This window comes from Pseudoliparis swirei, chromosome 12, assembly GCF_029220125.1.
Source record: "Pseudoliparis swirei isolate HS2019 ecotype Mariana Trench chromosome 12, NWPU_hadal_v1, whole genome shotgun sequence".
Taxonomy (NCBI): Eukaryota; Metazoa; Chordata; class Actinopteri; order Perciformes; family Liparidae; genus Pseudoliparis; species Pseudoliparis swirei.
Window position 1 is genome coordinate 11,757,816 of NC_079399.1, and position 15,798 is coordinate 11,773,613.

The 15,798-nt window shown below is 43.2% G+C and overlaps 1 protein-coding gene across 1 annotated transcript in view; it reads right to left on the reverse strand.

Moving 5' to 3' along the window:
* LOC130202758 (protein eva-1 homolog C) overlaps positions 1–15,798 on the reverse strand; it is a 69,166-nt gene that overhangs the window by 39,329 nt on the left and 14,039 nt on the right. Inside the window, exons 2-4 of the mRNA XM_056428502.1 lie at positions 10,925–11,148; positions 9,039–9,162; positions 7,037–7,189 (exon numbers count right to left, since the gene is read on the reverse strand). Of these exons, the coding sequence (XP_056284477.1) occupies positions 7,037–7,189; positions 9,039–9,162; positions 10,925–11,148 (501 nt within the window). The remainder of the gene's footprint in view (positions 1–7,036; positions 7,190–9,038; positions 9,163–10,924; positions 11,149–15,798) is intronic.

The window sequence follows — 15,798 nt, forward strand, 5'->3', positions numbered from 1 at the left end:
AAGGAGATGAGCCTTTGAAAGTGGACACGGGGCCTTTGCAGCGTCTGCCCTGGCGGGGCCCCAACGAGAGACAGAGATCAGACAGGTAGAGACAACACGCTGGTTAAGGCTTGGCTCCCACGTCAACAAGCCGCGATGAATTATGGTCCAGGCCAAAGGGCAAATGTCCCAGTCAGGAAGTGAAAGAGAGCAATCCAGTGTTCATGCACAGTCTCAGCAATAAGTATTCGTTGAATAAATCAAGGGTAACGCTATATTCCCTGGTAATGACTGTGTTTGTGGCGAAACCAGATCAAACACTGTGTGTAGAAAGCTTCTTAAGAATGAGAGTCAACGTCTGTCCACTTGGACGCGTCCGAAGGGGCAACCGGACACTCCCCAGCTGGAGCCGACACTCTGGAATTCCAAACCAGGATGTAGTGAGGTGGGAAGCCTGTGGGAACCAGTAAGTGTAACTGGATAACTGGTCGGACACCTCAGAGATGAGACTGTTCCCACTGTCACTTAAAACACAACTAGACTCATTAGTAGAGACTGACATTTCTGGATTTTGGGAGAATCTCATTTCCTGGTGCCTCGAAATACGCTTTTTGTTCGTCACACTGCTCGTCTCAAAGGAGTGTCTCCAAAGAACTGAATGCGGCTGCTACTCAGGCACACCTCTCCCTATTCAGACACACCTCTCTTCTTGCTTAGTGCAGTAGAAACATGTCTGAAACGTGCCCGCATCAGTTTTCACGATGATTCAAAAGGATATAATTCTGTAATTGGGTTGATAATTGTATATATTTTGAAGGAGAGGCTGTTCATTCAAGTGTGATACAATGAAGAAGTAGATTTCAATCAGAAAAAAAGGAAATAAAATGACTGATAATACCTTATCCATGGGAGTGACAACAACAACAACAGGTATTGGTGATCAGCACTTGAGCACTGCTTTGCATGGCATGCTGCGCTGCACCAGAAGGACAGCAGCGTTGGCATCACCCTCAGCTGAGCATCCTAATTCCGTTGCCTATAAGACTTGTTTAGACCGGGTTTAAACTATAACAATTATAACATTCTCAACGAATGAATAATCATGTATCTGTTAAATTTCAGAAAATGATGAAAAATGTGATAAGTCGCCACAGTTAATTGTTGTTTTATCTAACAGTTCCAAAACCCAGAGATACTTAGTTCACTGATCCTATATCCTATATTGTCATTCATGACAATGAAACACTTTAGATACTCACACTTGACAAGCTGGAATCAGTAAATATTTGGCACGTTTGCCTGAAAAGTACATTGCAGCATAATTGAGATGCAACTGCCTCTTTCAAATGAACACATATCATTTAGACTGTATGGTATGCAGCTACCGAAGCTCCATTAATTCCCCATAAACCCATTATTTAATGACAAAATAATGTCAGATAGTTGAAATTTCACAAAGAAAGTTGTATTTATCCCTCTTTCTTTTGACGGTCACAGTGACTTCTGTCTGTATCTGTCTCCATGTCTCTGTGCAGATGCTGCAGCACAAAGCCCTGTTGGACTGCCTGATGTGCACGTGCTCTCCCTTTCTCTTGTCCTTCCCAGAGGGCTCATTTGAGCTGATGTGCCACGCTGAAAACCTTCCTCTCTGACGAGGGAGGCCACTGACAGACAAGCCCCTCATTAGCTGGAGCTTTGATGCCCTGACTGGGTGATTAGTTGAGCAGGGGGCCCATGAAGGATGGAGGAGGAGGAGGAGGAGGAGGGGGGTCAGTGATAGTCAAAGACTTCTTGAGACAAGAGGATGGAGTCACACATGTATTCGTTGTCTGCTGGCTCTCCATGCATACATGTGCGCGCACACATTGCAACGCAGTTTAAAAGAGCATTCCTCAGGGCCTGACCTCCTCTGACTCTCATTAGCGGCTTTAATACAGACAGACAAGCATGCAACAGTCCTCTCTCTCTCTCTCTCTCTCTCTCTCACACACACACACGCACACACAGTTGCATGAATATAACCCCTGATACTTCTAAACTTTACCCTCACCCACCTCCCAGACTGTGCACCCATCCTCTAGCCTCCGCTCGCCCGACAAGGACAGGCCTTCGGTTTAGAGGAGACGGTCCACTATCAAGAGGAGCAGTGACTGAGGGAAAGGAGAAGTTTCCTAGACAAACACACCAACACATACACCTGTTCTTACTCATGGCTGGTTACATCATTTAATAAATGACCCATGGTTGGTCACCCACCGCCTCTTAAAGTTACTGATACCTGAAGCACAGCTCTTCTAGAGAGAGAAACCTCCACTAGCGTCATCCTGCCTGATGTGAGTTGATATGCCGCCATGTACCAGCAGCTCAGTTAGACACATCCATCATGCATCGGACTTGCTTTCCTTTCAACCAGCATCAGCATTGGGTTACATACAGTTCCCCAATTCCCACAAAATGATCGTAACATGATGGCATGATTTTCTGAAGCCACGGTAAGACAATAATATCATCCAATAGTAGCTCTACAGTGGGTTGTGATGACTGCCTTTATTTGTCACACAGCCATTATATTCACACTAGTGTCCTGGTGCATTGTGGGTGCAGCATCTGCTAAAAAGACACTCTGAACACACGCAAATACAGACACACGCACACAGATGCGTAAACACAGGCAGCGACCTTTCCCATAAATTCCTCTCAAGCGACGCTCCATAGAAGTCCTCCAGGTTATCCACCCACGCACACCTTTCCTGGAATTTTGAAGATGAAGGGCTGACAAACAGCACTCATTTCCCCTTCTACCCTGACTCACCTGAGATACGTATCATTGGCTGGGGAGGCTGACGTCATTGTTGTGGGATTGAAAGCCTTTGTGCGACATCAAATTGATTTTCCGATTGTGTGATATTTAGGTTGAAGTGACACGCACAGGGAAAGTAGACCTCTCTCCCACACACTCACATGTGTTGTTAAAGTTCTATCACTTCAGCAGGATTTAATTAAACTGTAACAGAATAAATGTAAGTATCATTCCAGTCTTAAAATGCCCAGGATAACACACGTGAACACACCTTCCACACTCGCACAAACACATGCAGAGTTCTCTTCAGCTGTGTTTGTAAGTTGATAGCAGGTTTATTCTTAATACAGTGAGAGTCAACCCCAACCGTGTGTGTGATCACTGACAACATGTTACTTCATATATTCAAACGCCACATCTGAATTCCAATCGGTGGGGATCCTTTGCCCGAAACCAGATGGTATATGCAGACTGAAGTTCTTGGTAGCCGGAATATAAACATCAGAGTTGCTATTTTAGAGAGGGTTAGGAAAAAAACAGTCACCACCTAATAATATAATCACAGAAATTATTCAGCTACTGCTAATGCTGGACTACAGGACAGGTTTAAACACATGTAACTGTATTTAATCTAATCTAGTCCAAAACAAAACCGACATCCTGCCCCATATCTGGTCCGTATGCATCAAAGTCAGATAGAAATGCAGATAGAGTTACAGTGAGGCAGCTCGCGCCCTAACAACTGGAATTCTAAAAGTGAAGCTTTAAATTTGACCTGCAGCTGTGCGTGCTCGGCTTTTAAAAGCCACTGATCATATGAGACACCCGTCAGTCCGTGCTCACAGTTTCGCTGTGGACCTTGTCTGTAGCACTGCGCAATGGCCCGCTAAAAAAAAAAGAAAAGTAAAAGAAGCAGCCTGAGACCCTGCATGCCAAGCATGGGGGGCTATTTAGATGTCAAGAGGTGTGTGTGATGGTAATGGGGCAGATGAGAGAGGAGGGCTGAAGCAGGCCCCTTTGCTTTGAGGATTCTCCATTGCCGACGAGATCTGTCTAACTCCGCCCCTCCCACCCCGCCCTAAAACCAACGAACAAACGAGTTCAAAGAGGTCTTACTTTTGTGCACACATGCCCACTTGTTTTTGTCAATCATATTTTTCCAGGCCTTTGGATTCAACAAGCAACCTTAGCTCTCTCCAGCTCTCGGGTGGTAAAGATACAGCACAATTCTCGAGCTACGTATGGTTTGTTGACCACAAAAGGACATTTAGAAGAAGATTGCTTTTTAGACAATGTCGCCGGCAAGCCAACAAAGAAGCATCTACCGCTGGGTGACAGGTGGCTGGTGTTGAATTGCAACCTCAGACTAAGGATGAAACCTGCTTCGCTGCAACAACTTCCTGCTGCTGCACACCGTAATGCCGATCTGACTAAATCTATGTGGAGTTCAGCTGATAACCTCAAACGACAGGCCGCAGTGAGGCTGCCAACACGGTGTGGTTTAGGAGGTTACTATAACCCACCTTGTTGGCACATTCAAACTCACATTTAGAGAGACATGAAATCTAAATGGATCCAAAACAAACTTGCGCATAATGCGGCAGCCAAGCCCAAGATTATGCAGACATGCACAGCCACAAACACACGTGTGGGGCACCACAGCCTCTCGGACGGGAGGGCAAATAGAGGTGATAAAAGCCATTTCAAATAATCAACTGCGTGTATCTGAGCTGTCACTCAAGAAACCCTTACTTCCTGCTCCTGGTGACATGGGAGCCACATCAAAGACAGAGCTGACAGGGGAAATCCCACAACGGCACCTCTAGACGGTCGGGAACAGCCTGAGGAGGTGTTGTGGATGGTGGGAGAGAGTGAGTGTGTGTATGTGATAGAGAGGTAGAAACAACATGCTGTGTCATGTGTGAATAGGAACAACAAGACATTATAAGTGTACAGTTCATGTAAACAAGCACATGGTTCACAAGATTTTACGGTAAACACGGCTTCTCCTCTTCTCTAATCTGGCTTTTGTACAACGGTAACCGTTGAGTCCATTTCCCGTCTATGCTGGTGAACTCGGCTACTGTATTTAATCCTGAGCCTGAAACAAGATATCAAACCAGCCTCGTCTCACCTACCTCGACATTCCTGGTCCACCTGTAAGAAGAGGAGTTGCGGAGGTTGCTTAAAAGCAGACCTCGATGTTCATATAGTATGCAATAAAACACACAGACACACACTCACACACACACACCCACATGCACACACAATGCCATTCTTTATATCTTTCTCTGATTACCCGATGACTGACGCCTGAGTCAGCCTTTCACCCCATCCTGTCACATCTGTCACACACACACACACACACACACACACACTTCAAGGCATGTCTGTCGTGCATTGTTGAATTTTGAATTGCAACCAATGACATGTTGCCTTCCATCACAACTTTATACAAGCTGTTTTTAGCACACAGTAAACTCACAGCTGCTCCGGCTTCTTATTCACGAGCACAAACATCAGTGTACATTTCCTTCTATACATTACCGAAACAAAAGCAGAGCAGGTTAAGGCGAAATAAATGAGCAAAGAGGCCAGGACCACCACAGTAGCTATGGTTGTACTAATACTTGTCATGGATCCAAGCTTAGAGTCATTAACATTCCCCTAAACAAGGATGAGGGTACATCTGGATATCTGTCACACATGCGCATACACACACATACATACTTGGAGGGAACTCTATACTGTCCCTTTTCTACGGGCCAAACTCTGCTCTTTGGATGACGGAGACACCTGATCTACATTCCACCCCAATTCCCCTGGCAATGTGTGTGTGCATGTTTGTCTGCGGCCGAGCTTGAGGGAGGTTCCATATATCTCAGCATGCTTTCTTAATAACAGGATGAAGACATGTTAAAATAGTGATCTGTTTCTAAAAGTTAAGATTATTTGAGTAATTGCAGTAGAATTGCTTAAACGGCCAACGTGAAGGATAGGTGACATAGGCCAGTGTTACTTTAAGAGCCTCCGAGGCAGCTGAGGAAATGATTCAATCGTACCAAACCACAACAGCATCTCAAGGCAATATCAGTCAAAGAAAAGGAGTGGAGATGTACCACTTGGCAGAGTTTGTAGTTCTCTTTGTGGCTCTGAGGTGTTCGAGTCCTGACGTGTAAAAATCATCATTAATAAATGTTTTCCACCGGATGGATGCATAATGAGTCCTGGTATGTTTTGTTCAGGATAATCTTGGCAAAAAGAAACAAATCAAAGCCTAGAGTGACCTGAAGCTCCTCTCTTTATAGTCATGAATATGTATAAGAATGTTAGCAGGACAAGGAGACTCCTTTTTAACATCATGCAAAAGCAAATAGACTCGATTTGCATCCCCGGCTTGTGTCTTCATGTAAGAAATCTCATACTGACGATACTGACCTCATACTGACCCCAAGACTGATGCTATGAATAGAGCAAATGCTAATAATGTCAACAGTAGCCTACTGATGCTAATGATTATCACTCACGACAAAACAGCAGCCTGGGACCTGAATGTCTTTCAGTACCAGAAACCAGGATTATGTCGCACTGGCTACTCGTAAATCCATTACTACGTTTGTTTGTTAAGACCTTACTAAGTCCTTTATAGCTAGTAGTTACTAAGTTGGCTTGTTCTCCTGCTTAGTAGTTTGCTGATAGCTAGCCAACGAGCTAACTACTAGCTACTACTGCTGTCAAACTAGTAACTAATCAAGTTACACTCCTAGGCTACTAACTATCCAGAGTCCCGACAAATAGCAGTAAAACGTCTCTGTTTTCAACAATCACTACTGAATTGTCCTGTCCTTAATTAAATTAATAATATTATAATTGTTTTCAGCGCTTGCAATGACAATTAGCCTATCACCTTCTGTCCCACTGACTATTGACCCACCATAAAAACATAAACAATGCTCCACACGTCTGAATTCAAAGTGTTTCTGTCAATCAATGTGTTGTTGGTAAGACTTTTGCTGCGACGGTTGCAAAAATCATAATCATAATCATAATTATAATTATAATAAATAATAAAATCATGATTAAACACAATTGGGTTTTTGTGTCAGGTCGATGTTGAACATACTATATATTTTAGTCTCTAACTTAACTCATCGAATGTTTGCAAACTCACATTCATTGTGTCACTTAGCTCCTTGCTCCTCCTGCATAAATCTGCTCTCTTGCTACCCTCAGTGTGGGAGTGAGAAGGTGGCTCACCTACTGACGGGGCCCTCCTGTGGTGCAGGGGACACTCCAGGGTGCCCTGTTGAGTTCGGCCAAACATGGCGGAGTAAACGGCGATCTGCATACCCCGCTTGCAGCTCAGCCTCATCCTCTCCTCCTCACAGACCACCTTGCTCTTATACTCGTCTAGTGATAGAGGGACAGAGGATACACGCGTTACCAATAATAAAAAGAAAAAACGAAAGACCAGTTCCTTCCCAATTGTTTATACAATTTAAACAAACAACGCAGAGTAATGTTTTAACTAATAATATAGAGTGTGATTTGAGGCTCATAGATCAAGAATAAAAAAATATTTAAAAAATAAAGCAATTCTGAATTTAAGAATAATCCACCTTTCGCTAAATTTTAGCTTTCTATTAATAAATAATAAACAAAATATTCTAGCTTGTACCCAATCATTCTGTTAACGTCATGTCTTGCCTTGCCAACAAGTCATTACGTTATCCGTTCTCTTTTAATAAGCAGTGAAAGCAGAGGACTGACAAAAGGCTTCATTCATTGTAAACAGGCGGAGGCAGGGCTAGAGTTGCTCAGTGGACATGTAGAGCCCTGCAGAGGCATTCCTCACACACATCCAGCCACAGTGACCTGTGACAGACAGAGCAGCTCCACTGGCCGGCAAATAAAAACACAACAGCGGCCGCCTCTACGTCCATGTGGGGAGTGGAACAGGAATGCACAAAGAAGTGAGAGGAAGAGCGCAGAGGAAAGGGTGCAGGACCCAGTTTGCTGTATCTCATAGTGACGGATTCCATCTTGTTTTTGCTACTCTCCCTCCCTTTCTCCTTCACTTCCTCTATCCTACATCTACCTCTCCTTTCAGAGGCAGTGACACCTCTCCGTTGCACCTCACTAACACCTCATGCAGCCTTTCTTTCTTCCCCTGAGAAGTCATTGGTTAAGTGACAGTGAACAAAGATCTGTTGATTGGCCCCGGGGTCCGGTGAAAAAGGAAAAAGTGGGAAGGGCAGAGGCATCAGTGGATTAATGCCCACTTCTGGTCACTCTAGTGTGAACTGTTGCAAAACTCAGTGCGGCGCTGAGCCATGAATGGAGACCAGAATCTGGGTGGGATTACTGCACTGTTGTGGCTCCCCTCTGGAGTGATACTCTTAGCTTCCTGGCTCACGGGGAGAGGGATGGAGAGGGTTAAAAGGATAGGCATGCAAAGAGGCATGCAAAAGATGGCAGCAGAAGGAAAGACTCATACTATGATGCTTAATTGGTTGTAGAATTTAGAGAGTAGGAAATTGGTCTATTGTGAGGTACACAATATACCAATTACAATTTTTAAAGATGTGGCTGCCACTATTTTCTAACTATTATTTTTTATATTTCGATGTTGTTTTTTTCTTTTTAAAGTATCGAGAGACAGACTGTTGGTTTTGGTCTTTGGGTGGGATTTGTTGATAATAGAAAAAGGAAAAAAATTTCTTCATTGTAATATAGATAAGTGCAATACTCAAATGAGGAAAAACATGCAGGGGACCAATATATATATTTTTGGTATGAAATGCATTTTAAGGCAGACTAATCCAACCGGACTATTATAATGGCTTTCTTAGGCTTCTCTATCCAATTTCTACGTCTTAAACTGCTGCCTTACAGCGGCACCAGATACAATCTACACACTGTTGTTGTACACTTAAAAGTCCTATTAAAATACGCATGCACCTAAAGCACATACACATTATAATGAAATAAACATTTTCAGTGGAAATCAACTATTCATATTATGGTCACTGTTTCAAAGGAAGATGCATGCACTTCAAAGCAACACTAACAGCTCTAATAATAATCTTACTTCGATTGTTAATAATGGAATTAATTTAGTCTCAGGTGCAAATTAACTGAACCCATGTCTGGTGGGTTTCTGATTGAATGTGAAGGTGTTTGAAAAAAGAGGGAACAAAATCTGTCCCAGCACAGAGATGTGTGTCACTGTCAAGATACGAGGCGGTGAGCGACTTACTAGGTCTGCATTTGTACCAGACAATGAGGTATTTACTGCTGCCAGGACACTGGTCCGTCCCGAACACACGGCTGTTGACAAGGACTTGACAGCTCCTTCTGTCTTGGCACTCATCCAGCATTTTCTAAAGAAGGAAAGAGTGACAGAGAGCGGGGGAAGACCAAAGAGAGGTTTAGAGGGAGAACAAAAAGCCAACGACGGTGAGACCAACAGCAGGCAAACCTAAAACCACTTCAAACAGGATGCTTATAGCCATGGGAATACGGAGGAGAGGAGCAGGTGAAGAGAAAGCTCCACTCATTTCCCGGCATCCTTTTGCTTCTCTAGTTTCATCACCTTTAGCCAGCTGTAACCCAGGTGAGCACATTCCAACACAATAGCTTCTACGATACTGAGCTCCCACTCGCTGGAGGAATGACCCAATGGATTCTGTTCAGAGACATCCCCGAAATGAACCGACTGGGGAAGCATTTACCACAATAGCTCATGGAACGCAGAAGAAGAAACAAGGGATTTCACACACATGCAGGTCCTTTTCAAGGGATTTGTTTTTTACAGGAAAATAAATAAATAATTAAAGCCAGTTTAATATTTTAAAGCAAAAATGTGCAATTCACAGCTGCTTAAATATATCTGTTTTACATAATTGTTCATCAAAAACCTTTGTTATTTTACTGTTGGTTGCACCAAAAAATCAAATAAAAATAATCTGAAAATGTCATCTCTGGTAACTATTAATAGTAACTTTAAATAGTATATTATCTAACTATTTAAAGATCCACTGCTCCCATTATAGATGATCATGTTATAGTTTTTGATATGTACATATCAACTGTCGTGACAATATAAATTATACACGCTGTAAATACACTATAGACAGACACTTCATGTATATATGTTTTCAGTATTAATTTCTTTGCACTAAACTAATAGAACACTTTTATATAGATATTGTATTTGTATTATTTTGTAGATCATAGATGCTTGTTATGCATATTAATAATATATATATATATATATATATAGTAAATCATTTTTAAAAAATGTATTAGATTGACAGATAATGAAAATAATCATTAGATTGGGATAGCCTTGAAGTAAGTCTTTTTATATGGAGACACACATGTAATACCCAAAATCCAGGGGTCACGAACAGGTCGTACGATGGGATTCTTGAGGGTTGTACTAATGTGGGTGGTGCAGTAGTCAGTCATTCGCTCACTTCAACACAATGCACTCTCTGTGTCTGTGCATTCATGGCTGTCCTGTCTATTAGGGAAATGGAGGGTGTTCGACGCGAGAAGGCAGGGGGACCAAGAATAAACCAAAGGACCCAATGAATGCTTAGCCGGATGTGTTTGTGTGTGTTTGTATTAGTGCTGAAAAGGGAGGGTTCTCGTCCAGCCGCATCCCAATTTAGGAGAGGATGCTGAGGCAAAGACCCCATGAAATCTCTTTGTGTCATGGGAACAAGCATGCTTCCTCTTTCGAGAGTGTAATTTACCGGAAAACATCCTCACAAAGCATTACATAATCAGTGTGGTCCTCCAAAATATAAGCCGTGGCCAATTTTGGCCCTTTAGAGGACACTTTCTCCCAGGAGGATCTGCAGTTCACAAGTGATTTGAGTGTGTGTGTGTGTGTGTGTGTGTGTGTTTCTGTGTAAAGAGTGGGACGAAAGCCAAAAACAGAGAGAGAAAGGTCCAGGTATGGGACACATGGGAGACACTGGGGACGGATTTAACAGATCTCTACAGATGCTTGGAAAACTCATGACTTTAACTTTCTGTGCCATTTACAAACATTTTTAGAAAAGTACCCAAAGTGATGACGACATTATCATTTTCTGGCACAAAACACTATCAGGTGTGAGTTTAGTTACTAACCTGTAGTGCGGTGGACACAGAACAATATCGGTCATCCTCCCAAGCGGCATAAGAACTTAGGAGGGCCTGGTAGGTCTGAGGGCACTGTTGGTGGTCAGAAGCGCCTCTTCTTCCATAGAACGCTAATTGGATGGTGATGGTGGTGCGGGGCGGGCAGCGAACAGACAGGAAGTCTCCGTCACAGGCCTGCTCGGTGTAGTTCCTCAACACTTTGGACAGGTAACCTATGAGACAGCAGAGTGCCAAATGAGCTTCAGGCAATCACGCCATGCACACAACATTGACAATGTCTTGAGCCCTACGGCATCATTTGCATTGTATTATTATTTGACTAAACTGGAACAAATAAGAAGGAAAATGCTTAGTTGGCAGATTCAAGCTCTGACCACTGCTTTGCATTGCCACAACTAAATGACCATGTCATCGTATGCAGAGGGTTGTCATGATCGTGTGATCTTTTTGTATATCCACGGACATTTGAGGTCCATATCAGCAAGCCGTGATAGATCACTGCTTACATCTAGAAGACACCTCCAGGCTAAGAATACCACAATAACAGAGAGAGGGTAAAGCTAAAGCGAATACAGCTGTTAGCGTCTGCCCTCCAGTCATGCTGTGGAACATACACTTATCTGGTTGATATAAAAATATACCTGACATGGATGATTTTTAAAGCCGGACATTATTACACTTTCTCCTACCAGGATGCAGCGCACACACATACCTCCTCACTGGGCTTGTTCCACAGATTTGCAACGGAGTTCTGAGAGCCTTCTGATCTGCAGAACGTTCCCACTATAAAGCAACCCAAAGCCTCAGATGCACCTGTATCCAGACAGAATGGAGCTGTCTTTCTGAATGCTTTTATCTGCAATTTATATTAGTATGTCGCCAGTAACTATATAGACTTGTACCACACAACCAGCTGGTGTCAAGCCTGTCAATACGAACATTATGTAAACCATTAAATGGAACAAGCACCCCATGAACTGCCATCTAACCTTGGAGGCTGCTTCAAATCACATAAAAGCTCTCGTTCTTTTAAAAACACTGAAGTCTCTCGGCTAATTCTCCTCTCCTATTAAGAGTCTTTGAGAGTTGCCAGTCAACCTGTCAGTCACACAGGAGAACTGAACCCATCACAAAGACACCATTGACGTTCCAGCCAGTGAGAAGAGAATCACGGATAAAGGAGTGAGCTGATCCAACGGCCACTGTCTTTCTGAACTAATCTGGAACATTTATCTGCTGGCTTAGAAACAAATGCTTTTCTTTAAGTCTTAGCTTTTCAAATGTCTCTGTTTCCAAATTCATCCGGGTCATTATAAATAAATCAAACTCGCACTGAGTCAATTCAAAGAAATGCAATACTTTGTACTAATTTATCAACTGAACACCACTTCCAAAGCGAGCTCAGGCTTCCTTCTATAAGTGCTCTGCAAACACATTTACAAAGAAGTAAACACACGCACACACACACTCGCTAAGTGGACACACTGTGATTCCATTATCAGTATTTGGTTAGTGTTTGGGTAGGGAAGAGGAAATAACAGCGTTCTCTAACTCTAACACACACGTTAGCGCACGTGAACGTACACACTCGGACACACACATTGTCCCCTTATCTCCATGGCCATAGTTAAAAGAAGGACGGGAAACAAGAGACGTTCTCAGGCTTTGAAAGGTCGGCCTCTCTAAATAGAGATGGTTATTAAACCACCATTGACCACAGTAACAGGTCTCCACCTGTGGCTGGGTTATGAAAATGGAGAACAGGTGCACAAGCAATCCTATTTTTAAAAGATCAGTATGTGAACGAGATACAGTTGCTGTTTTACATTACAGTTCAATTGTTTAAATTGCCTGTATTTGATCGAAACTCTGTCAGATTCATCAATCTAATCATAGAAATTGGATCCCTAAAATATGATATGATTTTATCTTAATACGACTTAATGTGTGAATGACCAAATTTAACATGGCTTTAACCCTTGTGTTGCCTTCGGGTCAATTTGACCCGATTCAATCATCACCACCCTCCTCCTTTTTATATATACTAACATTTTTTACCCTTGGAGGTCATAATATGACCCCAAAAAATAAAATCAAAAAAATTTATATTAATTAATATTTTTTTCCAAGTTTAAGTGTTTTGCTTTTTGTTTGTTTGTTGACCCGAAAAGAACACCACATTTAAACATGAAATCGGACCAATTGACCAAGGACAGCAGGAGGGTTATAATTGAATCAAAAAAAACAAAAAAAGGCAGGTTAAGAGCTGTCCAATTTAGAAATTGCACTTAATTAATTTTGTATTATTTCTTTCAGCCGCGCTGGCTTAACTAGCTTCTCCCCCTCTGACAGTGATCTCCGGCTCAATCACAGGTCTGCCACATTCCACACAGGGTGAGAGGGAACTTGGCATTCCCCCTGGCAGTGAGACCACACACACAGACACACACGCACACACACACACATATAGAAAACATCAACACAACTGGTGCACCAGGGTAACAGTATCACATCATTCAGGCTGCTTCTTGGCAAAGCGCCCACGCCTTGAGAGACCAAGAGTTTGCGCAGCCCTGCAGTTATACTAAGCCACGGCTACAGTGGTGTAACCATGGAAATGGCCGAGGTTGTGAAGAGGGTGGAACGGAGAGGGATGAAGGTGGATGATTGAATTTGCACAGGCCACTTAGAGGAGGAGTTTCTTCGAGAGAGGGATCGTTGAGCACCAAAAACACACAGATACGCCTGCCTCCACCCTACAAAGTGGGATTGTGGGTAAAAGCAAACAGATTATCTCACACAAACCCTCAGGTGCTTTCAAAAGAATCCATTTCTCTTTTTCAGCCATCCCACCCTCCTCCCACTCTCTCGCTCTCCGTCTTCTTCAGGATCATCACTATTGTTCCCTTCACGCTACCTGATGACTGAAGTCTCCTTTCAAGGCCAACAAATCAGGCGGGGTTGAGGCACCTGTGTAAACCGCCCAGCCAATGACAGGTGTCCCTCAGAGGCAGAAGGCTGAACAATAAAAGAGGAACACCCAGGCGTCTCTCCTCCTCCCTGTTCCTTTTCATGTGGGGCCAGACTCCTTCCTTAACTAGCTCTCTGCCCTTTCCCTTGACAAAAGCACCGCACTATTATGTCTGCTGGTTTGTTGATTCCGTCATTCAGAGACAGGAGGTTGCGGTCGCGATGCTCTCCTTGTGCAAACAGGTCGCGCTTGTCGTGAACGGGAATGAAAGGCGTGCGTGGTCCTTTTAATCTCTGCACAAGCAGCATATGGATTTGTTATAAACATAGACGCAGGCGATGGCACCTGCTTTTTGTACCTATCCTACAACACAGATGGGAACTTGTCATATGATGCGACTTAACCTGTCAAGAGTTCTCCGCAATCTTTCAGCCAACTGTAAAGCTAGAAGGGGAGGCCCTTGTGATCGTTAGCTCCTCATTTGTGGTCATGTGATGACCCTAAAGTCTGACCCAGCGGTGGAGAGGTCAGGTATGATGGAGATTAGTGTCGGGCCACTGTGTTGTGTCAACATGACACAGAAAGAGGCGTGTTCGGAGGAGGGTTTCTCTCCCCAGCCGGAGCTCCCACTGCAATCTTACATGTCCCTCCTTTCAGGTCAGACTAGGAGGAAGCTCCTATTAGCTTTTCATGGTCCACTAAGCTGAGGTGTTCAGTGTCTGTAGCGAATGAGAGCTGCAGCTATTTCTCACATGAACCGAGGGCAGGAGGGAGGAAGAGAAAGGAGACGGTTTGACTCGAGAGACAGTTCAGATGAGTCTGTTTTCATGACTCATGCTCAGGGCTTTCCCCTGCTTTTGAGCTTTTGAAAGATGCCAGATCCTCCTATTGGCTGGAGCATGAACAATGCACTACAGCAAGCATTATTACTGAGGCGTTTTAATGGCAGAGGCTTAATGTTGCTTATTATTTAACTGCTTAACCATTTAACTGGCTTTCATGTTGCTTGTGAGTTAATGTTTCCATAGCCTTTTGCAGTCGGAAAGAATGATTAATATTGCAGAATAGTAGATATTACATCTTAGTTTAGTGGCTCAAAGGTTCCAGTTTACATTGTAATTTAGAGATTATCAGCAGGAATAAACAAAAGTTTCAACCACATTAAATTGATTATCAATGTAGAAAAAATTACAATATATCTGAAACACTGCTCAAAACACATTCCACAGAAACTGAGGAACCGAGACGTTCTTGAAAGCTACAGAATCAAGGGCTGTATCGTTTTTCATCTTGGTACATTAGCTATATAAGCATTTACAGCTTCATGATTTTATTGGTGTTATTTTAGGCAAATTATAGCCATCAAACCATCAAATGTTCAAAGATGCAGGACTGCAGGCCTGCTGCTGGAAGAGGAATTCCCTTTAAGTGGTGATTACTGGGAAGAGAGGAGGTTTCCCTCAAAGACACTCTGGCAACACTCTAGAGGAGGCGGGTGGAGATGAAGAGGACGATGAAAAGAAGAGAAGAAGATGAGTGACAGAGAAGGAAAGTGCGAGATAAAGACACACCCGAACCCAAAAAGACACCTGCTGCATTATCAAGTGTTCATTAAAAATCTGAAAAGATGTCGAGAGGGCAGTGGTTTGAATTGGTCGTGAGAAAAAAAAGAGCTGAAGGATTCTTTTAAAGTGAAGCCACTGCTTACAGGATGTGGCAGCAGAGGTCCAAAGGCTAGAGCTGGAGACTTTGGGCCTTGTAGTAATTACTTTTCTCCTCAGACCACAAGGGCCCGGAGCTCGGCACGGCGTTCAGATAAAACAACCACTGGTTCTAAATCATATGTCGTCAAAACTCTGCACCTCTTCAGACCTGAACTTGAGCTCAATAT